The sequence below is a fragment of the Falco rusticolus genome, chromosome 2 (assembly GCF_015220075.1).
Source record: "Falco rusticolus isolate bFalRus1 chromosome 2, bFalRus1.pri, whole genome shotgun sequence".
NCBI classification, from domain to species: Eukaryota; Metazoa; Chordata; class Aves; order Falconiformes; family Falconidae; genus Falco; species Falco rusticolus.
Window position 1 is genome coordinate 92,790,007 of NC_051188.1, and position 24,075 is coordinate 92,814,081.

General features: G+C 43.6%; 1 protein-coding gene across 1 annotated transcript; it reads right to left on the reverse strand.

Annotated features, from left to right (window-relative positions):
- Positions 1 to 273: 273 nt before the first annotated feature.
- On the reverse strand, positions 274 to 23,809 carry GRPR (gastrin releasing peptide receptor). The gene is made up of 3 exons (XM_037377540.1): positions 23,005 to 23,809; positions 4,995 to 5,346; positions 274 to 1,381 (listed from the first exon to the last, which is right to left on the reverse strand). Exons 1-3 carry the CDS (start codon positions 23,421 to 23,423, stop codon positions 989 to 991), a joined length of 1,164 nt encoding a protein of 387 aa, XP_037233437.1. The 5' UTR covers positions 23,424 to 23,809; the 3' UTR covers positions 274 to 988.
- Between the last annotated feature and the right edge of the window lie 266 nt (positions 23,810 to 24,075).

Below are 24,075 nucleotides of genomic sequence, written 5' to 3' on the forward strand. Positions count from 1 at the left end.
GACCTTGCATTGCTGCTAGCTTTTACTGAAAGACTAGAGTGTTTTTTACAAAACACCACTGCATGAAAAATAGCTGTGCTTCATTTTCTGTTAATTGCCTGACATTAGACAAACCCAACTAAAATTTTGTGGTATCCCTTAGGTGATGAAACATTTACTATCTCACACCTTGAAGACAGGAAGAGGAAAATAGTAATGCTTGGAGGATGCCCTGCTGTCTCCTCCACAACATGGCAAAAGCTCACACACTGGAAAACTGTAAACGTATTCCAACTCACATTTATTCAAGTTACTGCTTTCACATTGATGTGGTGCAAGATACCGCTCATTTCAGATGCGGCTACCGACATGCCCCAGTAAACTCTTGACATCTTTTATACCATGAATTAACACTGTACTCAGATCATTAATAAATACTTGGAAAGTCTCTAAATGACCTACACTGAACTCTTTTTTTAAAGTATTTACCTTATTTAAGTGAATTTATTTTGGTATCAATATATATTATACCATGAACTGCTGGATGCAACTGTTCTGACAGATTTTGTGCACCTGATACTGTCTTTGTCCCTGCTGTAAGTCTGCCGAGTTTGGGATTGCGCAGAAAGTGATGAAGAACCTGCAGAGCCAAACTAGTTTTGATCTTAAGATGCTCACTTTGCTCTCATTAAAAGCAGCAGGTCTTGAAGCAGCGCAGCGCTTCCCAGGGAGCTCCTGTGGGCTGGTGCTCAATGGTCTGCTGCTCTGGCAATGCCTCAGTCCAGGATGAAATGGGTTGGATGCTTCAGCCTCAGCCCAGGATGAAACACTGGATGCTTCAAGCTCCTCAGAGTTCTCTGAGCACATCGGGCTTCCTCGCACGCGCGTGCGCGCATGTGTGTGTGTGCGCGCGCGTGCGTGTGTGTGTGTGGCGCTACTCATCATCCCCATGGAGCAAAACCAAGCGGCCATGCTGAGTACCTGATGCATTGGTCCCTGACTGTGCCCTTTAGACATAGCCTTCATGGCAGACATGATTGCCGTTGATAAGACTGAAGGTAGCCAGGGAATGGTTGGTGCTCTTGAGGGAGGTCATTCGTGTGGTGCTCCTGGCCATGCTCTGGGACCGCATGAGGAGACGAGCTCTGCAGCAGAGTAGCTGGTTGTTGAACTGTTTCCGAAAGCTCTTGCTGAGCAAGTAGAGAGCAAATGGGTTGACACAAGAGTTAGTGAATGCCAGGATCCGAGCGCAGATGCTGGCAATGAAATGCAGCACTGAGGTGTCCACCTCTGAGTAGTGGTAGGACCGGTATAAATAGATGATGTGAGTGGGAAGCCAGCAGAAGGCAAAGAGGCACACAAAGACCAATACTGTCCTGGCCAGGCGCTTACGGGACTCAATCTGGAAGAAGAAAAAGAAATTCAGATTAGCAGCTAGTCCTAGCTCCGATCAGTAACTATTTTTCCCAGTGCTGCAGCTTTGGGGCTAGCACGTGGCAGGCAGCACAGCTGGAGCAGGGCAACCAGGACTGCAGGAGAACACAGAGTCAAGAACCCTCCGTGTTTCTCCTCAATCCCCTTCCCCTAAAAGCAAATAATCATGAAAAATTATTACAAAAGTAGTCATTCCTGTCCTGTTTAGAGATAAAATTCCAAAGGCTTGTCACTTTGTAAAATCCCAGCTCAGCCAACAAAAGTGCGGACATCTGCATTAGTTATCCACATAAAATATATACAAACTTAGATAATTTATATGTATTATCTTGTTGTTATTACTATTATTATTATTAATTATGGTGTAGGGGTCTGGGATATTTCACAGAGTCCAGAGGCAGGACTTTCTGCCTTGGGGCCATGTGGTATATGTACACAAAAATGCTGCCAATAGCTCATGGCCCTTGGAGACCACGTGCAGCACTCAGAGGCCAAAGGAACCGGAGAAACAGAGAGAGGAAATTCTGTACTTGGAGAAACATCAAGGCAGCGGTGAGGTGAACCCTTCAGCTGAAAGAGCTGGGGTTACGAGGAAAAGACAGATCTAGGTGGTGAACAGATGAATGACCACCTCTCCTAACATAGCTTGAGCTTTGTCACGGAAGGGTGCTTTTACAATGTCAGCTAGCATGCAGTATAACCTTCATGTGGACAAGCCACATTTGTATTTTACTTATGTGTACGGGCTTGGAGTCAACCCAAGGGTATTACTCAACTGAGGGGAGCTGAGGTAAATCATACCTTGTATTTTGTCCACCAGTGCCGCACACTAAGATAACAATGCCAGTGAAAGCCACATCTTTCTTCCTAACAAACACAAGAGCCATGACAGAGGTCACCCAAAAGGAGAGGACAGACAGGGTTGCCCAGAAAGACCTGCTAAAATATGCTGCTCTCTGGGAGAGGCTGCACAGTCAGAAGTTTGCAGGTACAAAAAGTGTAGCACTGTTGGCTTTTTAGGGCTTTGTAATGTTCTTCTCCGTGGTAATCCCTGCACCTCTTCCCAGCCCCCGCTATGGAATTTGTTGCATCCCATTCCCTGTATTTGAGCAGGACCTGAACGGCCTGAAACTGCCTCTAGCTCCTAGCTCCCTGCTGCCCTCGCTCCTGCCCCCGTGTCTGGCCACGCTCCTGGGACACTTCCCCATCCTCACTCCCCTTCCAAGCTGCACAGGTAAAGCAGAAACCGAGCATCTTACACAGGCTGATCTTTCCTCTGGACAGCTGCAAGCAGGGAGTAGGCAGGAGAGACCGCACAAACCCATTCTGACTTTATTTTGTGCCTCTTTACCAGCCCCACTGAAAATCAGCCACCGAGCTCAGGGATTGACATGTACCAGATGATGATGTCTCCAGAGAGCGGGCTGAAAATTAAATCCTTTAAGAAAGGGCTCTCCTTTGCTGAACGATATATTCTTTTTAAATGTATCCTTAATTTGATAGAGGGCTATTGAGGCCACATCTGCACTATAAAGAAAGGAAGCAACACAGTAAAGAAATCGATACCAGTTATCTCAGATAGAGACCTATAGCTCCTGAATGCACTGCAGGACAGGAATGATGGACTGATGGTGCTAGACTGCAGCCCTGCCTTTGGCTTTCTTTGGAGCTCTCTCCCCAAAACCAAAGGGGGAAAGGGCTGCTTTGACTACTCGCTTTGTTGTCACTAATCCAGTCATCAAATCAACAGAAAAATGGCCTGCAGGGGAGAAAGATTTACACACATTCAGAAGGGGAAAAGGGTAAGGATTTCAGGGATGGCACATCATTTAATGGGCAGAAAACACAGCTTTCCAGCCCTACTGTTTCACCTTAGCAGCCGAAGGCTGCATGAGATGATTGTGTTAGGTCAGCCCAAGGTGATGGCAGCTGGGTGCATTATACGGGCAATCATTCAGCTGAAGAACAGCTGTGTTAGTTTAGCTTAGGTTGAAGCACACCTCAGCTGAAAGGATGAGGTAAGATAAATAAGGTAAATATGTCAAGGTAAATAAATTGTTTAGAAACAAGTTACCCTGCTGTTGCTTTGTTACTTGGACAACCCAAGGCTCAGATGCATTCAGATTTAAGCACTGACCTGAAATACCCAGTTTCCCCCTGGAGATGACTTTTTCTCTCCACTTGCTGACAACAGGAGCAGTCAAGAGGAAGCAGCCTCCATTTGAAAGCTTGGAGTTAGGTGGGCCAAATCCTGGCTAAATCCCCTCACTTGGTTCAGGACTCTCACATTTTCAGCCACACATTGTCAACCAGGGCGTGAAACTCACTTGAAATACATGGGTCCCAGCTGAGCCAGCCCATCTGTGAGCTCTGCAGTGGGATGGTTTGGGGTTTTTTATAAAACCACCCACTCACAAGTGACAGTAACAGAGGTAATTCTGCATAGTAATAAAGGAAGTTTAATAATATATATAATAATATTAATATTTATATTAATTATTAATGATAATAATAAAGGGAAGGTTAAAAGGCTGCATTATGCCAGAGCAAATGGCCTGTTTATATAAATCGAAGAAAATTGAAATCTGAGGCTACAGCTATTGGACCAGAAGATTGACCAGTCTGGCTTATTAGAGGGCAAATAACAGGTGGACAGGTCATTCTGTCCAGCACCACTCCCCTCCAGAGACCCTAGGAAAGAGGCGTTTTTAGAGAGACAATTATAATGACCAAAGAGTTTAAGGGGAGAAGCCAGGACTCTCATCTTCTGGGATACCACACTGCAAAGATCACACCACCCACAAGGCACATAACTTCAGTGCATCTGTGAAGACCCTATACTGTCCTGCTCCATCCTCCCTTCTGGACACCCTGCATCCACCACCATCTGTCCTGATCTCCACTCCCTCAGTCCCTTTCTAGCCCGTACTGGTTTCTCAACATGGTACAGCACCAGCGGAGAAGGGCTGGATCCATGGTGAGCGCAGCAGGCATCACTGCTCTTGTGGAGCAGCCACGCACCTCCCTGACACACCAGTGCTCCTGGCCCAGGGGAGCTTTGCAGAAGGGGCTTCCCTCACCTCCACTCCCTATTGCTGTGTCCTATTTGCCTTTCTAGTCCAGAGGACTGAATTACAGAGCCAGCATTTCCCTCTGTGTGGAAAGGGACTGCTCCACAGAGCAAGGCTTTATCCCAAGTCCTCTCTCTGACGAAGCAGCTGTGAGAAGTTTTGATTTTCTCCCATGTCACACCTCAGCTTCAATCTCCAAACACCATAGCAAGCTCTGCCTCTTTCCCTGCATCCTAGTCAATACCTTCCAGGGCTTTGGCATGGGTTTCCTGCTGTGTTTGCCATGGTAACCACCCTGCCAAAATCTCTGAACTTAGAAACAGGAGAAGATGCTTTAACTGCTTATTCCTGTGTCATGGCTTTTTTCAACCATTTAAAATCTTTTACCCCACCTAACCAATTAAATTAGCACAACAGATGCAGTCTGCTCCTGTATAAATTTCCCTGTATTTCCTCTTTACTCCCAGATTCACAGGGAATGTGGATTTTTTAAGAAAGTTAAGTCTCTACCTGTTTCCTCACGTGCATGTTTCCTTCCACGGGGATGTTGTAAGCGCTTCGGATCAAATTCTTAGCAATAAAATAATAATATACTGAAATGACAGATAGCGGAATGACATAAAAGATGAGAAATGATGCCATTGAGTGAATTTTGGGATGCAGCCCATCCGAATGAGGGTAAGGAGCACAGCTGACGAAGGTTTTATTAGTCACTTTGTCATGGAAAGGGTGCAGATCTGAAAACACTGCTTCAGGTATGGCAAGCAGCATGGATACAATCCAGATTATAGCAGCTCTCACACAAATCTTCATCAGTGCATGGGATACTTGGATCTCCATTGGCCTTACTATAGCTTTATACCTAAAAAAAAAAAAATAAATAATTAAATATTATATTGACCTCAACACTCGGGCATCGTATTGTTGCTTCTCATTTCCATTTAGAAAAAAAAAAAAAACCCAAACAAAACCAAACCAAATCCTTCTTTACTCAAGACTGTGATTTTTTCCCTGGTGTTTTAAATTTTGATGCTTTCAATAGATTTCTCATTTTAAACCGAAGCCACTTGTCTTGGGTCCATTCAGTTTCATATGTATTGATTCTGCATTCATTTAATTTGTAACTGACCCAACAAAGCAGGGTGCTGCCTGTATGTATGTGTCCAAATAGCATTAAGATAGGAAGTGCAATCATAGACTCCTCTTCAGAAGCAAGCAGTGTTTTACATCCCTTCACAGAATAGTGTTGAAGGAAACTGGATTGAAATTTTGCCACACATTTCGAGCTGTGGGTACGCTAGCCTCTGGCAAGCCAAATCTTATGTTTTCTCAAGCTACGAAGAGCATGTTGCCTGCTGTAATTGCTATTTGGTGGTGCAGCTGGCAACTAAGAGTTGTCCATAACTCAGTGCACCCAGGCTAAGTAGCCAGAGATGCTAAGTGACTTTCTTGAAGAAAAAAAACCTATTGCTTGCTATGCTAGATATGTAGAAGACTTTTTTTGATTTGCAATTTTGTCTTTCATGATTTCAGCCTTTCAGAAAATTGTACTTTAGAATCCAAGAAAATGAAAGAATCCAATTTATTTTGACTTGATGTGTATAATGAGAGGACCAGAAAACAGAAGAGCTTCATAATTGCTGGAGCCCTGCTCCAGCAGGAATCCACACTCTGAGTAAATCACAATTCACATAAGTGTTTAAGGAACACAGTAGAAGAAAAAAAGATAATTAGGAAGGAATATCTACAGGTTTCATAAATAAGTATTTAGGGTCATCAACATAACAATTGCGATCTGTTAGATGTTTCTTTCAGGATCTATCCCACATTGCCCATGGCCCATTTGGTCCCCTCTTGGTCACTATCAGCTCTCCGGGGATGGATGGGTGCCTGGGTGCTAGGCTGTCCCAGACACTTTTGGCATGGTGGGGTCCTTCCCCATGTGGGTGCTCTGGAGTCCATTTCTAAGCTCCTACCAGGATCCTGGCTTTTTCAGCTGGCTGAATTGGGCACTGGGGTGGGAGCAGAGGTAGTAAGCATAACACTCTGCCTGAGTCCAGGCAGCACACAGCAGGTTCCATCTGCCTGGCAGCCCAAACCCCTGCTTTAGGGATGCCTAATGTATGCAACTGATGCTGCATGTACAATAGCCTGCATTACCTTAAAGCTCAGCATTTGAGAGAGGAGTCTCTCAGTCCTGCACTGTTTTAACTGGGTAATCTCCTTATTTGCAGGATAAGCATTCCATTTCTAATTCTAAGCAATATCCTGCTCATCATACCTACTCTTTCCCTCTATGTATGAATATACGTGTATAAGTGTCTACATCTCTGTGTGTGTTTTATATACATACACACATTTAGATGCATATATTTTATACATATGCATGTATATATGTGTATACATAAGTACATACATGCTCACATTTATTTATATTTACTTTTATAAAGACTGTTCCTGGACATCTCATAATTTGCAGATGTTTCTTCATACAGGTGTCTTTTGTAAATGATTTTTCCTTTCATGGACTGCAAACACTTTGCTCAATAGTTTTCTGTTTAATCACTTATTCTCCAGCCTCTCCAGCTCCCCTTTGTTTCAGCTATACAGATGCAGGAGCCAGACATAGTATTTTTAAGGCTTGCTTAGCACCTCTTTAACTTGCACTCTGAAACTGGGAATTAAGTGGTGTTATTCCAGAAAGCAAAATCTAGTGCAAGATCATAATCTCAGGTGAAGAAAATCACAGCACTTCAGCAAATATGATGTTATGACTATTGCAGTAATAAAATGGAAGAGATAGGCAGATTACTAAAACAAAGTAGCTGAAACAGCTCAATTTATGATATGATTCACCAGTCATAGATTATTGACGGAACACTAGCTAACTGAACATCTTCAGTAAAATCTAAGGAAGACAAATGCAAAAGAATATTAACTATATATCAAGGTATCCATAAATCTAGCTAATGCAAAGTTATTTCTGCAGATGTTTATTGTATGCTTATCAACATGGCATGTTAGCATAATTATTTCAGGGATTTTCTTACACAATATAGCCAGCTGAGCGAATATTTTCCTATATTAATTACCAGTAACATGAATGAGTTAAAGAACACAGAGAAAGACAGATTCTGTTTAGTTTTTATTAACATTAATGGCGTAGGGAGAGTCAGAATATTAATCTGTTTCAAGTTATTGGTACATTTTAATTAGAGATGGCATTTCCAAACAATATAATTCTGAAATAACATAATTAGAAAGGGCTAGGAATGCTGGCATTGATTATTAGGCATTTAGTTTGTTTTTAAGGCCTACTACAGCAGACACAAAAGAAGATCTGAGAGATGCTTTGCTTGCAAGGGGCTCAATGTAGACCAAAAGCACCAGGTTGAAAGCACAAAAACATAAACCAGCAAAAACAAACATAAAAAATATGTTTTGAAATGTAGATTCTCAGATGTGGGAACACAGGTTGATATTTTCTTAAGAACCTGATAATTGAATCAAATTATTTTGCTGACTATCTCTATGACTTCTTTGATGGTGGGCTCACTCACTCAGAAATCTTCGGTAATCTATGTTATCCTCTGAGTACTAATGCTTAACTGATCAGCATGATCTGGTAGGAGTCTCCATTTCCAGCCACCTTGCTGATGCGTTGAGTCTCTCACCAGCTTGCATCTCAGCAGCTCTGCTCTCCCACACCAGCCTGGGTTCTGGACAGCAGCTGCGAGGGCTGCTCTGTGTATGGGCAGTGGGGGGATGCACAAGCGATCGGATCCCTGGGTTGGGGCTTGGTCTGGGAAACCACTGGAAGATTTGCCTGTGGTTGGTGCTCAGGGAGTGGAAAAGCTGCAGCTCCTGATTGGTTTCTGAGTGGGACTCAGAAACCTCTTTACTCCTTTTCCACATCATTTTCCAGATAGGGTCAACCCTGGATTTTATAATTTATTTGACATTTCTTAAGAACTTCAGCAAGGTAGACTGGATTTGAGCAGCAGTTGGTTCTGTTTTTCAGCATCTATATTTCCAGCTTGTGTCTGAAATATTGTTTCAAGCTTTCCACAGCTTTGTCCTCTGCAATGTTTTTTGGATGAGTGAGCCTGAGGCACATCACTTCCCAACACTTAACATCCAGCATCGGAATCACCCAAACTACTTTTAAGGGGACGTTGATGAATGCGCTTATATACCTCAGTGGAGCCGTGGACCTAGGTGGCCAGGCAAGTGAGCTCTCACGCAAAGGTCTTACAGCAGTGCTATTGTTAACCCATGCAGCAGCACGGGCTCTGAGAGTACGTGTCACATTGCATGCTCAGCTTGTCTGCAATAGATCTAGGCATGGCCCTGGCTTTATCACCTCTGCTGCTCTCACATTGTCTCTAATTACTGTTTGACACCACTTTTTTTCAGCTGAACTCCTTTCTCAACCCACTTTCAAAGAAATGTTTGAAAAATATTAAAAACCAGAGGTATGACTCATGCCCTACAACAAAGGCCAAAATTTTAAAAGAAAAATATGCCTTCCGAAGATTGAGTTGAATAAAAAATAGTACAGTCAAGAACTTGTATCAGCGCCAGTCTCTCTCCAGTTGTCAAACGGCCCAGATGAAAATGACTGGGTTGCCAATCTGATAGGAAATATGAAAGAAAGAGATGTTGACCTTTTCTACTGCTCAGTCTTTGAATGTGTCTGCTCCCACTGCGCTTGTGAAGCAGCAACCTTGCTTTATGCACAGCAGCTGCCAATGACCTTCTGACCAGGATGGATGCCAGTGCTCTCTCTACTTTGCAGTCTTGTTCAAAGAAGCCTGCACAAATAAATTACATGTGGGGCTGTCTTAAGTGCAAATAATATAATCACAGTTCATTAGGCACTGTGAGGATTTGCCCTGTAAGGCACTCCTCCCCTGCACCAGCCACAGTGACCTCACTGCCATCCTTCTTCTCCAGGTCAGTCACCAGGCCTCCAGGAGCTTGGTGAGAGGGTTGCTTCAACCCAGAACATCCAAATTCAATAACTTATAATGTATGGTCACTTCTCAACCTAATTCCCAAAATTCTTTTGGGATTGGTAGAAGCTCACGGAGGCATGCCTCTCCATTGAATCCTGGAAAATGTCTTCTACATGTCTTTTAGGATCGCTGTCATGCTCACTGAGTAATCGTTTCTCACAACCGAAACTACTGAAATGACCATAAACTGCTAAAATGTGACACACACACACTATTTTTTTTTTTGGTAAATACTTTTCCCACTGAAGTTAATGTACCAGGGAAACTGGAAAACTGTGCCATTACCTCATGCTAATAATAATGTAACTAATGATAACACCACCTAATGTACTCTAAAACTTCGACTATGCAAACATTGGTTAATACCCTACACTTAGCCCCAAAGCTGCAACTTCAAATATAAACACAGAGGTAGCTTTATCATGAAAAAGACAATTACAGGTATATTCTCCAAAGACACAGATCAAAATAACGCCCCAAATGGATGTCAGAATTTCCTGGATGCAGCTTCTCTGCTGGTGCAAAATATTTTAGCCACCTTTGTGGCCCTCAGCTGAGCCAAGAAAATGCACACTAGCTGAGGTATAAACATGCTTTGCCTTCAAAGCCATATTGCCTATATGTTCCTAAGCAGAGAGATATGAAGGGTGGCAATTTTTCTCTCACACTGGGGAAGAAATAACCTTATCCCTAAGGCTGCAGCTTCAGTGCCTCCTTTATGTTTTTCTTCCTGTCACCTTCATCCACTTACTTGTGCTTGCTATAATAGCCACAAAAAATAAATTAAAACAACTAAAGCATAGGAGGAAAATCAGATCTTTCCCTTGGATTATAAATTAACTTTGCTCCATATATCTCACTGTCTTTTTTTTGGTGTTTTTTTGTTTGGGTTTTTTTTTTAGGGAGGTAACTTCATGCTGTGTGGGGAAGCTGGTGCTGTAGGCAGCCTTAGTTTGCTTTCCTCTTTTATGATTGCTTTGTATTAATCCTTTTCCCCTTCCCTTATGTCAGCTATTAAAGCTAATAGAGATGGCACATAAATCAGCCCTCATTGTATACCTGGTAGGTATGGACTACAAAAAAAGAGGCTTTTTTAAGCTGGGAGATACCACCTTCTGCAGCGTCTTTACAATTGGAAGGTCAGTAGATCCTAATTTCAGCTGCAATAATCTGTGTCCTCTGTAATAACTGCAGTTGCTGCCATTGGCAATGGGAAAGAAACATCCTTCCCTCATGGCAGCGAAGGCAGCTGGTCACACAGGTAGGTGGCTGTCAGAGATGTTTCTGGTGACTGAATATGACAGCAAGGATTGTACAGCAGCTATGTGCCAGCCACTACATCCCTCTCATCTATTGAATCTGGCTTTAAAAGAGGCACTAAGTTGCTTTCATAACTTTTTCTTCCTTACTTTTTTCAGCAGGAGTATAACAAGAGAAAACAGCTGAGAGAGGCTCTGCCACAGAGTACTGCCCTTTATTTATCTCAATCCTTCCAAGCATGCCCATCTCCCTGCAGCTGAACCTCATGCTTGCAAGAAATATAAGAGAAAAAAAAACCCCTCACCATCCTTCCTACAGGCAAATGGGACACTGCCTCTCAAAAATGAATTTGTAGGAGTACTTAAGTTTCAAGTAAAGTTTCCTCCCAGTAGTATCATCCATTATGATGTCCTACGCTGTTTACATAAAAAGATCCTGGGCTCCACTCCTGAATTTGTACAATGATTTTAAAAAACAAGTGCATTAAAACCTGTTCAAACACAGTTTTAGAAGGCTTGCCCGTCCTTCCTTCATTACCATTCCCAGTGTTTAGACTGCATCGGGCTGGCGGAAAGATTTGCCATATTGCCGCTTTCTGTTTTTTTCTCTGAAGTGAGAAATCCACTTACAAACTTTGAATCTGTTTAAACTAAGATCTATTTTGAGATGTTGCACTAATGTGAACCTGAAACTTAAATAAAAAAGCAGAGATCAGTGGGAATGGACTGATGTCTTACAAAACCAGTCACCTAAATTGTTGTGAAGTGAAAACGCTGGGTTCTTCCCATCCCTAGTAAATGAGCTCCTGAAATTGCCACGACTTCCTGTTGCAATGACAGAAGAACTGCCTCTCAGTTAGCATGTCCCCATATTTCTTCTGTTCCTACCTGTAACTGAAAGAGGGAGGAAAGATGTGCAATTCACAGTTCCTCTGATTCCCATCCATCTCTTCCCATCTGTAAGCTGAATGTGCCCACATTGATCTGATCTTGGCCCATCAATAGACTGAAGGAGAATCTTTTCATTAAGATTTTGTAATTATGTTCTACTAGCATCACATTATTGTTTTGCCCACATAATATGAAGGACTGGCTCAATTACCATACAAAAAAGCCTCAGGCAACAGAGACAAAGTTGATGCTATGCAAAAACTGCATAAATGAAGCATTTGGAGCCTTGTTGAGTGTGAAGCTCCACTTTGAAAGCAAAGAAAAAGTCTCACTAAATATCCCAAGAAATTTATGAGAAATGCAATGCCCCAAACTTTCTTTATATTGTTTCCACCATGAATGTTATGAATATTTATAGCTCTGAAGACAATTCAATAAATCCACACAATTGCTAGACTGTCTAACGCATCAACACACTACGACAATCTATTCTGAGTCTATGTGCTTTCTGCGTACTTAGTTGAGATTATCATTATTAAGCATGATTCTTGGGTGAACATCTGTTATTAAAATCTTTACTTCAGTAAATTGCATATGGGCACAAAGACATCTCTAATGGGCTAGTCTTACATACATTGGCAGGTACTGCCTACTTTCTTTTTTTATTAATTAACATTTAAATGAAAAGGAAAAGGAGGCACTGATGGAAGTGACATAGTTCTCACTTTTTGAAGTGTGCATTCACATTTCAGTCTATACCTGCATACTGCTACATCATCCTGGAATATAGACAAATGGGAATTTCAGGCCAGGAATGACTAAGGTCAAAATTGAAACAGACTGTTTTAGAGGTCATTGAACTGCACTACACACTGGGGAAGGACAGCTTAAATAGTAAGCATTTGGTAGTGAACGTTCTATTCCTAATCATGACCATCCAGAGCATAAAATATTTCAGAATTAACTATACATATGGAAAACAACGGATGTAAACATTACTGCATGAAACAGTAGGAGTCCCATGGATAGTGCTTTCCTTATTAGAAAGATCCCCTTTGCACCTAGAGTATTTATTCGCTGTAGGTGATCTTCAGCCAAGCCTCTGAATGAAACCTCGATCCCAAGTCAAAGATTTCAATGGGCCAGCCTCGCAGTTTGTCACTGTCCTGGCAAATGGTTGTAAGACCTGCTGTTTGAAGGAGGGGTGGGACCCATTCATTGAAAAACATCCTTTGATTTCAAAACCAGCAAGCTCACACACACAGCCAGTGCCCCAGCTCCTCAATACCAGCTAATTGCTGTGCACATTTCTACATGCTCAGCGCTCAGCACAGTCAGAGAGATGTGCCCTGCTCAGCAGAGGGACGTACCTGTTCGTGCCACACGGCAACAGATCACACGCTGGTGGAGTAGCTTGCTGGTGCCAGGGTTGCAATGTGATGTATGCCCAGAGCAGAGCTGGGAGGGCTGGCACTGGCACCTGGGCCACCAGGCATAGGAAGGAACAAGCCCCAGTGATGCTTTCCATCCAAGGCTTTTCTGTCTCAGCACAAGTCTCCGGCATTCAGTGGGATGGGACCAGGGGCTCTGCATGCCTGAGGACTGAACTCTTACCAGGGCAACTAAAGCTGCAGCTTCAGACAGGGACTCCTCATCTCACTAGAGAATCAACCTTATTTCTCCTGAAAATATCACCTTTGGTGCATAAAACCAGCATCACTGGGTAACCTAACAAGTGGCATAATTGCTGGGTGTCTCACAGAGCCAGTTACAGAAATTCATTGGGGTTTCTAAAAATGGAAGTATTTCAACCCAAAAAGTCCTGCCTGTGATGTACAATAAATCAATATTGTACCTTGTTCTGACAGAAAAATAATCCATCATTGACCTTAAAATTAGCAGTTCAAGTTATAGCAGCTGTGGTGTGGTTACCTTAATTTTGTGGAAAGATAATAAAAAGTTATATACAGACACACACACATATATATATATATATGTACGTATGAAACTTTAGAGAAACAGTTTTCCTGAAGTGAAAAGCAGCTCTCAGATCAACTGACTGGGAATATAAATATAAAAGGGGCAATGCTAACTATACATTAGCAGCTGACACCCAGTCTCCACCTTTGTCTCCCACACCTTGCCCTGAAAAAACCATGCAGGACAAAAAGCTGCCCTGAATAAAAGAAAATGAGGATCCATGCTACAATCTCAAAGAAGTAATTAAAAAAATCAATATACAACAGATGGGAAAAAAGGCAAAAGTAAATGACAGCAAATATCAGAGTTTAAAAATGTTGGTGACTGATAAGGGAAGCTGGAGGAGCCAACAAATTATCAAAGGTCGCTGTGTAACAGACAAACGTGCATTTTTAAATAAATCAGGAGCAAAAATAACCAGTAAGTCAGGCATCCATGTAAATGGTGGAGATACGAACAATGATGAAACAAGGCGAAAACGACTACTACATATTTGTTTTCAAGACCAAATGTGGAGGAGGGATCTATACCATATGTGTAGTACTATAGATGTAGCAGAAAATTGTCAGCTCTATTAAAAAAGATGTGAGCCAACATTTGCTAACACAAACCAGTTTCACACCATCAGGCCTAAATAATTTACACCTAGGAGTATTAAAGGAACCAGACAGGGAACAACCGGTGTTAATTTTTTTACAAATCTTGAAAAAGTGGAGAACTTCATCAGAAGTGGAGAACTGGCTCCAAAGTTGTGAAGTTTGGAAAGCTGGAAGGTGTGACCAAGAAAACTGCAAGAATTTGGGTAACCCAAGGCCAGTTGTAGACAGAATAATGGTGAGATTAATCCTGCTAACAGATGATAATTAGTATAAGCCTGTCTTGTTTAATACATGGCAAATTTAGGATTTTTTTTTATATTGTCACAACATTATAGGTGATGTAAAAAGGGTGTGGGCCATGCTGGTGTACAAGGGAGGCACAGCCTGCATGGGCACATTGGCACAAGTGACCATGCATGTAAATACATGCACGTGTGTGTGCCAGGGCATGCGTGGTCCATCCTCCCCTAATCACATCCATGCAATCCCTTCCTCTCTCCTATGGGACAAGGGTTAAAATCCCTAGGAGGACCTCAAACATGCTGGTGGAAAGGTAGCAGTGTGTGGAGCCACTTCTAGCCTGGGTCCTGGGAACCTGCTCTAGCTGCAGTGTTATTTATTGTGTATATCAGCTGCCTTCAGCAGGCTATAAAACCTTTGCTGGGAAAATTTGCAGATGACACTGTAAAAATATTGTAGAATCATGGGGGTAAATGACCATCATCTAACAGAAGCCATTTTAACTCAGCCAGGTGTAAAACAGTAAATCTAAGACACAAGTGAGCAGACTATGCCAAAGAACTAGCGATTTTTCAAGGCAAGAGGAAACCGAGAGAAGATATTGGAACATCTCTTCCGCACCTGACAAAATGAGATATCCTGTGCCATTCTCACTGTGTCATGGCTTTAGTGTGATCAGTACCTGAGCTAGCTAGTATAGAGTAAGTCAGTTATATGACGCTTAAGTCCTTTCTGTGGCTTCAGTAAACAGGCAAAAGAGACCATCACCTCCATATGAACTTTCAGCTGCATGTTGGGGCTGAACAATCTAGTGCCATCTTTGACTGTTTTTGTCATAGAATCATAGAATAGTTTGGGCTGAAAGAGACCTTTAAAGGTTATCTAGTCCAGCCCCCCTGGACATCTACTAGAACAAGTTGCTTAGAGCCCCGTCCAACCTGGCCTTGAACACTTCCAGGGATGGGGCATCCACAACTCCTCTGGGAAACCTCTTCCAGTGTATCAGCACCCTCATTGTAAAAAATTTCTTCCTTATGTTCAACCTAAACCTACCTCTTTCAATTTAAATCTGTTGTCCCTTGTCCTATTCCTACATACCTTGGTAAGAAGTCCCTCTCCATCTTTCTTATAAGCTCCTCTAAGTATTGAAAAGCCACAGTAAGGTTTCCCTAGAGCCTTCTCTTCTCCAGGCTGAACAACCCCAACTCTCTCAGCCTTTCAATTATGCTCTTAGTTAGATTATTATGCAGTGGTTAGAGGTCAGATGAATTTCAATTTGAATACGACACAAGTTTTAAGCCGTGAGGATAACAGGATGCCAGAGGCACATGAAGGGGACAGAGTGATATGTGTACCTTTAGTCTGAACGTTCAGAAAGTTGCCTAGAGTCACTGAAAAGATCTTTTTTAATCCAAACGCTGTGAGTTATTCAGCAGCCTCGGTGTATGGGTACAGGCAAGAAATGCTGCTGAAGTGGATGGCTAGTGCAGTCAGTGCTAGTCCAGCATTTGCATTTCTTGATCTTGGGAGAACAGAGACGGTCATTTGACCGTACATGTCTAAATTTCATGCTTCAGGGCTGTCTTCAGCTGGGAACAGATAGTTTTTCCTCTCGGGGTGTCGTGGTGCTGTTTTCTGTCCTGCCTTCCCACAGAGCTGCAGAGACTGGCCGTACCCAGAGAGCAGACAAAGACAGGATGGGCAGAACTCTGGCAAGACTTCTCTTTTGGTGTTCCACAGTCTTCCACCATCTGGTTAAACTGGTCACTGGCCTGGTGTCAGGAGGAGAGTTTTCTGCAAGGGACTCCAGCTTTCTGCCTTTCTTCACAGCACAGCAATTGGCTTGCTGCTAGGATGCCCTCTGGTGCCTCAGCAATGTGGGGGACCCAGGCACTGCCCTCGCTTTCTGCCCCAGGGCACAGGCTGGGCTTCTGGACACCACCCCCCCTGCTCTGCCTGAGGTCCTATGCAGGCAGTGTGGGGGGAATCAAAGAGCCTGCTGGGAGCAGGAGCTCAGGCAGGATCTCATGGCCTATGGTGTCCTACATGGTATGGGGTGAAGTGGGCATGTGGGTGCAGAACTGGTGAGAAACAAGGTGAGGGGGCTCCACCGGGCTAGCGGTGCACTCTTTTTTTCAAAACAGGAGGAAAACAGGTTATTGCAAGGGCTGTCTGTGAGCAAGGCAGCTACTGAATGTTTCACAACATATACAGGGCAGGCTGTGCCTGCTTCTCTTTTTCAGCTCAACTCCCTCCTGCTCTTCTCAGTAAGGCTGTCGTCCACATCTGAACACCAAGTAGTACCACATGAATTGATAGGACCACTGTAAGCTTGTCTCCCTGCAGCGATGCTGACGTCCCAGCTCACCACGTTCAGTCTGACACACAGCCGGCAAATTCTCCGTGGCCAGTCGCTCTACTTATTAACAGTGTGTACAGCACTTCATACCATGAGACCATGACAACTGATTGGGGTTTTCACGTTTTGCTGAAATGTAAACAACAGGTAATCTAACATTTCTTCCTTTTGATTGCTTAAATATTGACAGTCTCCAGCACATTAGCACTGACTCTAACCTTGGATTTGTGCACTGGTCCCACTGATATAAATGGAAGCTCTAATGTTCCTGGTTATAGAAGTGCATCTACTGTGTTTTGCCCATCTGCTCCAGCTAATCAAGATATTCAGACAGTTTGTGCTGTTTGATCTGTTTCTCTTGGTGCAGATGGATGCAGGGATGGAGGAAATGAGAGCTAAACCCAAGGGTTCTAAAAGTGTTTATATTATATTGACACAGTGGCCAGCAACACAGGATCTAAGACTCTGTACAGTGGCTGAAAGAGGTCTGTGTATCTCTCTCCTCACACACCCTGTGCCATCAGCACAAGAAGAGCAGAGGCATGGACACCGTGCCAGCAGCAAGGGTCGAGGAGGGGCTGCGCAATGCTTCAGTGGGAGGGAAGGCTTTGGGCTGGGGTCCAACACGCCTCTGGTTTTCTTCCCTGGCTTGGGAAGACCGATGTTCCAGCTGAGATCGCATCGGTGGATTCAAAGTACACATTGGGGTATCATTCTGCCAAAGCACATCGGCTGGGTTAGAGGCTGTCTCAGTAGTTCAGAGAGTAGCTTTTTCTCCGTCACCCTTTCAAAACTTTCCTGAGGCTGCACAGTAAATTACAGCGCAAGTAAATTGCTCCAACATAGTGTTTTAGCGACCTGAAGGGATTTCATGAATGCTGTGACTAGACTGCCCAGAATAAACTCATAACCACTATGGACCTGACACTTTACAACTGACGGTATTAAAAAAAAAAAAAAAAAAAAAAGAAGTGTCTCTCTGTAAATCAACTTGATGGAAATCCAGTTTGGCTTTCCATAGCTTTATTTTAGGGTGGGTGGCACATTTCCCTTAATCCTCTTGTGGAGACATAACCCAGTGACTGTAAAATAAAACACATGAACTGACATGTAGATATTACTTTTCCTTTGGTATTGTATCTAATATTTATAGTAGGGGATGAAGACACCAAATCACAGAAGAGATGAGTGCACTAAACAAAGATTGTTGCATATTTAAAAGTACGTTTCTAGAGATTCTGGATTTGTTTCTTTCCTTCCACCACTGTGTTTTTAGAAGAGAGGGTTGCTTAAAGTTTTTATCTCTTAGATAAACAAACTGTCACATGAGTTCAGAGTAACATCAAAAGCTCTGGCTGTGACCCACTCCAAGGGACCCAGCACAGATGGAAGCACTGCAGCATCCCTGCAACCAACCTTGCACCCAAGCACTGGGGCCAACATTTCCAAAGGTAACATCCTCATTTCAGGTCTCTCACATGACTGCAATTCCTGCTGTCTGCAGCTGGTCCTACCAAAGTAAGCCACCTAACCTCACATGTGATGTCACCCGATGTGTCTCACTACCCTGTCACTCCCTTCCACTACAGGACAGCAGATAGCTCTGGCTGGCAGGCATTGCTGCAGTTTTCTGGTGCTAAAATCCAGATAGTCCAAGGTGCTTCAAGTAAAGATGCTGCTCGTAAACTCCAGTTATGCTTTACGCTTACCCTGCTGTGTGCTTGCAAAGCCAGCATTACTTCAGGAAGGTTTCACTGCATGAGCACCAGGGCATTTTGATTTTTTACTGTCAGCAGAACAGTGGGGAAGTATGATCAGTGCTTGACAGCTTGGGTAATTCAAATGCAAATGTATAAACCCTGTCAGTCATGGGAGAAACAGTCAATTAAATGAAGACATCTCCCATGACAAGGGCAATTAAGAGGGCTGCTTTTCTTCTTACTGTGCAAAGATTTTCCTTCATTTCCTGCCACTTGCTGAGCCAGCCTTGGCTTTTCTGCCTGGGCTAGTGGCCCAGGTGTCACTGCTCTCACAGGCACCTCTGTACCCCTTCCCTTTGCACCGAGGAGGAGGAGGAGGGCAGGCTGTTGGGCGAACCCAAACTCCCTCTTTGCTGGGATGAGCTGAGCAGTAGCTGAAGAAATGTGCTGCCTCGACAGAGCAGAGCAGCAGGGCAGACAGATGTCCTTCCCCTGTCAACCTCATTCACAGTCCTTCTAAAACACACAAACACACATACACAGGCATCGACTGCTTGATTTCTTGCTCTTGTATACTGGCCCTGGCGCCTTATCACTCATGGGGGGTGGCTGTAAGCACACCGCAGGCCTTAACCCTCTCCTGCCCGCTCTGTAAATTCACCAAGCTCACAGGGAAACAGGTCTAGCCCACAGGTCCCACTGCTCCTGCAAATGCAGCTGGAGAGATGCAGACACCACACAGCCAGCTGAGTAGTACCACAAAAAACACATTTCTAATATTAACATTTTTTTTTTAATTTTCTCCCTTTCTTGCACACTGTCTCAAATACTTTAACTTTAGCCTGATACAATCTCATGATTGTACCCAGAGCCAACCTAAGCACCCGGGGATCCTTTGGCTATGCCCTACCTAACCCAACCTCTGCAGGCATCCTCTTCTGCCTCCGTGCACGCAGAGCACCTGGCAGGCTGGGAGGCTCCTGCTACAGTAAAAGCTGAGATCAGCAGTTTGTCCCTCTGTTTCTCCTTGAGAAAAGTTTGCAAGTGAGCAGCCAATCCTCTGGACAACCACTACGTCTTGGCAGCTCAAACCGCTGAGCAGCTTTAGGTGCTTGCTCCGTGTGGGAGATTGGCACTTAGCTGAGTGTTTGCAGTCACCAACAGAGGATCGATTCAGTACGATTAACCCTGCCTAAAACACGGGAAAGTGGCAATGGAGAGAGGAAAAGTGTGCCTTGGGGAGGCATGCCTTTGTGCCCCTGATGTGGGCTGTGCAAAAATCTATTAAAACTGAGTCCCTCATTTTCAGAAGGTGATCCAAAGCAACTGACATTATTTGTACAATTGTCATAACACGTAGCATGTGTCTCACCGCTCGCTCATGTACTGTATCTGCCATCACACCTACCCGCTGCCTTTCATCTTGTGTTTCAAGGGTCACAACTTTTGAAATGACCCTGTTGTATCACACTGCAATGCTTTTCTTTACACAGCAGATTTCTGACTCCTGCAATGCCAGGTCTCTCTAGGCATCACCACAATTCCTTCAGTAATGCCAGCAGTTGCTCTCAGTTGCTTTTGTCAATGGAAGGGAGCTGGAACTGAGGGTGTTTTATTGTTAGTTTTTGCAGAAGATAAATTATAGACAAAAGGCCTGTGGTGGACTGACAGGTCTCCCCTTCCTTGAAGACGGTGCCATGTGATGCTATTCACAGCAGATGGTTTAGGGAGTTTTTTTCTCTGCCATGGTCTATGGCTTTGATTCATGAGAACAGGGACATTCACATGCCTCATGCGAGCAGCTCAGATCGGGTTCACATCACTGATCATTAGCCATCTCAAATACGGGCATCTGATCTGTGCTAAATCACAAGGTTTCCTCTATACCCAAGGAGGGAGCTAGGTATCCTGACATGGTGATTTGTCCTGTCTCCTCTGGAGGTGTCTCTTTCCATGGATTAGGGGACACCTTGCTGACTATCCTGGAATGGCTCCTCACCTCAGACAGCAAAAGCCAAGTGAGATGAGCTGTGCCTGAGCAGTGTTGCCTGCTGGACTTCTGGGTTCTTGTGTTACCCTGGTCTCACCACCATGGCCCTGACTTCTGCAGGTGTTTCCCTGCAGTGCTGAGCTGCCACTCATCCTTCATGCAACACCGTGTCTGACCTTGGAAATGGTTATCCACGAAACCAACCCCAAGTGCCAGGGTCAGCATCTCCCTGCCCCAGGGGCCACAGCAAGGTACAGGCAGACCCATGCAGGCATCACCATGCTGGTCACAGTCAACTTGCATCTCAGAAGTTTTCCCTGTACATTTTAAGTTTATTTTCCTAATTATTCTGATGTGGTTAATACTGGGGCCTAGAATTCAGGGTGACAGTTTTAAGAAAATAAAGATAGACTAATGGGCTGTAAGCTGACAAAATATAGATTGGATTATTTTGTAACAAAATTATCCCAGCACTGCTGTTAATATACTATAACAAAAACTTCAGCAAACATAGTAGATAAGGGCCATTTGTGGTTCAATGCACAGCATTTCAGATTCATATAGCTAAGAAAGGTAAAAGTTTCATTATTGTTTCCTTCTGCAGCGGACAATAGATGCATTATAAGAGGGTAAACTGATCTCTTGGAAATGGGAATATAAAGTCTTCTCCCACATGCATGCCCCTCTCCCTTATAGCCAAGTGGCATTGAAATGTGTGGTAAAGTTTGCTCACCAGTGCAGCACAATGGTTAACAGGATCCAGATAAAGCTGAGATTCAGAATTTAAAGTCACCAAACCCCAAGCTTGCCACAGCTGCTCTTTTCTGTTCTGCTCGTCCACTTCATGCAAAAATGGTATTGATGTGCTGCTCAGTAAAAGCATTTGCGATATTTACTTTATGTGGCACATGATTGGAGAGCAATAAATCTCTCTAACATAATCTTCCGTATGATGTATTTTTCTTTTCCTTACACTCCTTAAAACAACTTACGTTACAGCTTTGGAAAGATGAATTTCCTGGATAAAGATTTATTATTTTCCTAACATTTTCTTCAGAGCAGGCAGAGGGGCTCCAGCCACTGCACAAAACTCAGAGTAGTCCTTTCCTAGGGAATTTGTGCAGTTGTCCTATTTCCCCAACACTTCTAGAGAAAAGTGCTTAAAGACTTTTGTCTACACATAGTCCTGTTTGTCATCTGCTATTGGGACTGAGAGCGTTATTTTTATATGTACCCCAGCATGGAGGAGTTAATAAACATATTGGCTGTTCTGTCTGTGAAGCACTATGGAGTCACCTGCTTTCATTGAGGTCATGTACTGTATATTGAAATATATATGAACTACCCTGAAAACTGAACAAAAATAGTCTGCTGATTTGTATTAGGTTAGGAGGAGAGACACAGAGTGGCATGCAAGGGGCTACCAAAAGCAAACCTAATGTCACTTCTTTGTGACCAAGAAATACAATCCCCGGGGGTTTTTTTTGAGCAAACCAAAACCAAAATGATTTTTCTCATTGGAAATCTTCATACTTCTGTGAGATTTTCTAATTTTAGCACAGTGGCAATATATTCCTTAATCTCCTTCTGAAGCATCCAAATTAGAAACAAAATATCCTGGCTCCTCTGATGTGCACAGGAGTTTCTATAAAAGCCAACAGTCTAATAAATTCTTTCCAGAAGGGTAGGCTTCATCCTTCCAAATAACATACAAATTAAAATATCTTCTGAATTTAAATCTGAGTGCTCCGAGACAGTTTTCAAAAGCCTCACAGAAACCTAAAATAGATTAGAAGCATATCATTTGTTAAAGTCAAACTTGTTTTCAGATACTCTAAAATAGCTATCACATGTTATTTTTACCAAACTTTACTGGAAGACAAAGTTTCCGAACCAACAGCACAGATCAGTTTCGATTGGATAAGGGGCAAATGGTTTAATCAAGGAAAGTACACTGGCAACAGTGAACTGAGATTCCTGGATTCAGACATCCTCATTTGAATATTTGAAACATATTTCATGAAATACTGCCTCACATGTAATTAGCCTTAAGAAAGCAAGCCACTAGAAAGAATTGGTTCTAACTGCACTTTAAATTGCTGCTCCAGCACCTTCACACTTCATGAAATATGGATCAACTACCTTTTTGGCAAATGTGGACATGATGTCTTTTAACAGGGCTTCATTAATGGCATTTTCTCTCTCTGGTCTTTGGCTTCATCTGCTTTTGTTTTCCTTATAATTAAGCTAGACTCTTTGCTAAACTGCACAAACATTTAGTTTAGCCTAGAAAAAAATTGCTTTCTTCAGTCTGTGTCCTCTCCAAGTTGTGTGTTCTGTGAACTAGAAATTAACTGAAGTTGCTCCTTTTCCCTCATTAGTTAAAAAACGTACTTGTTACCTGAAAATATACATTCAGAATCATGCATTTCACGGAGTCATGATTATGCAGACTTCTTTTCAAGCCTACAGCAGCTGGCTTACCTGTCAGCTGAGAGAGCAGTGAGGGTGAAGACAGACACCCCTACCGAGGTGAGCTGTATGAAGGGGATAAGTTTGCATCCAGTTCTGCCAAACAGCCACTCATCAGCAAGGTACCTGCTGGCGTCCACGGGCACGCAAGTCACTAAAAGCAGCAGGTCTCCCAGAGCCAAGCTGGAGATGAACAAATTAGGGACATTTCTCATGGATTTCACAGTACAGAAGATCTTAATCAAAGTGATATTGCCAATAAGGCCTATCAAAATGATGATCCCGTAGATCGTGGGGATGGCGTAAAAGAACGCTGGGTAGAACCAGTCATCACCGAGGAGGGAGAGGTTTGTACTGTGGTTGACAGAGATGTTGTAGAGAATGAAGTTATCTGTTTCCAGGTCTAGCAGGAGGCACTCTCCAGATGCCATTGTCCTACTTAGCTCTTCTCGGAAGACAGCTTTCTTCTTTGAAAATCCTCAAGTAAATTTCTTGCTTTAATTTTGCTGCTGCTTGCTGGCTTTGAACAGTCAGAAGAGTTTAAAAGTCACATCACTTTGTGACATATCTTGGCGATAAACAAACCAAAAAGCAACTGCAGCTTGCTCGACAGCACTGTTCCCATAAGGTGAAGGGAGAACATCTTTTAGTGTAGTTTGGATCCTGAAACTTGCATTTTTTTCATTGACTTGTCTCGCTGTTAGGTATTCCTCAGCTCTGGAAGGCCATTGATCAAATTCAAAGACCGGTAAGCGGGAGGCATTTTCAAAACCGAGGCTTGTTAAATTCCCAGCTGCAGGTCTGCTGAGCAGAACCAAGTCCGGAACAAGGGAGCTATTACTACAAAAAGCGAGAACTTTTGGTAGTTGCTGTCGCTCTGCATTGCCAGCCTCCCCCCCCTCCCCCCCCCCCGCCCCAATTTCTCCCCCTCCCACCCCCCCGCTTTCAGCACTTGCCGGCGGGATGCGGGGCGAGGCGGCCGCGGGGCTGGATGCGGCGGGACGCGCCGGGCAGCGGCTGCCGGACGCCAACGCTCCCGTCCCCGGCGGCTTCCCAGGGCGCCCGCGGCGCCGCCCGCGCCCG

Bases quoted from the DNA above. Each gene is read 5' to 3' on its own strand.
- GRPR (XM_037377540.1), bottom strand. From the start codon at position 23,423: ATGGCATCTGGAGAGTGCCTCCTGCTAGACCTGGAAACAGATAACTTC. The intron at 5,347-23,004 runs GTAAGCCAGCTG...TTTTTTTTTTAG, and splicing joins ACTGCTCTCTCAGCTGACAG to GTATAAAGCTATAGTAAGGC. The intron at 1,382-4,994 runs GTAGAGACTTAA...TTCTTCTTCCAG, and splicing joins ACATGCACGTGAGGAAACAG to ATTGAGTCCCGTAAGCGCCT.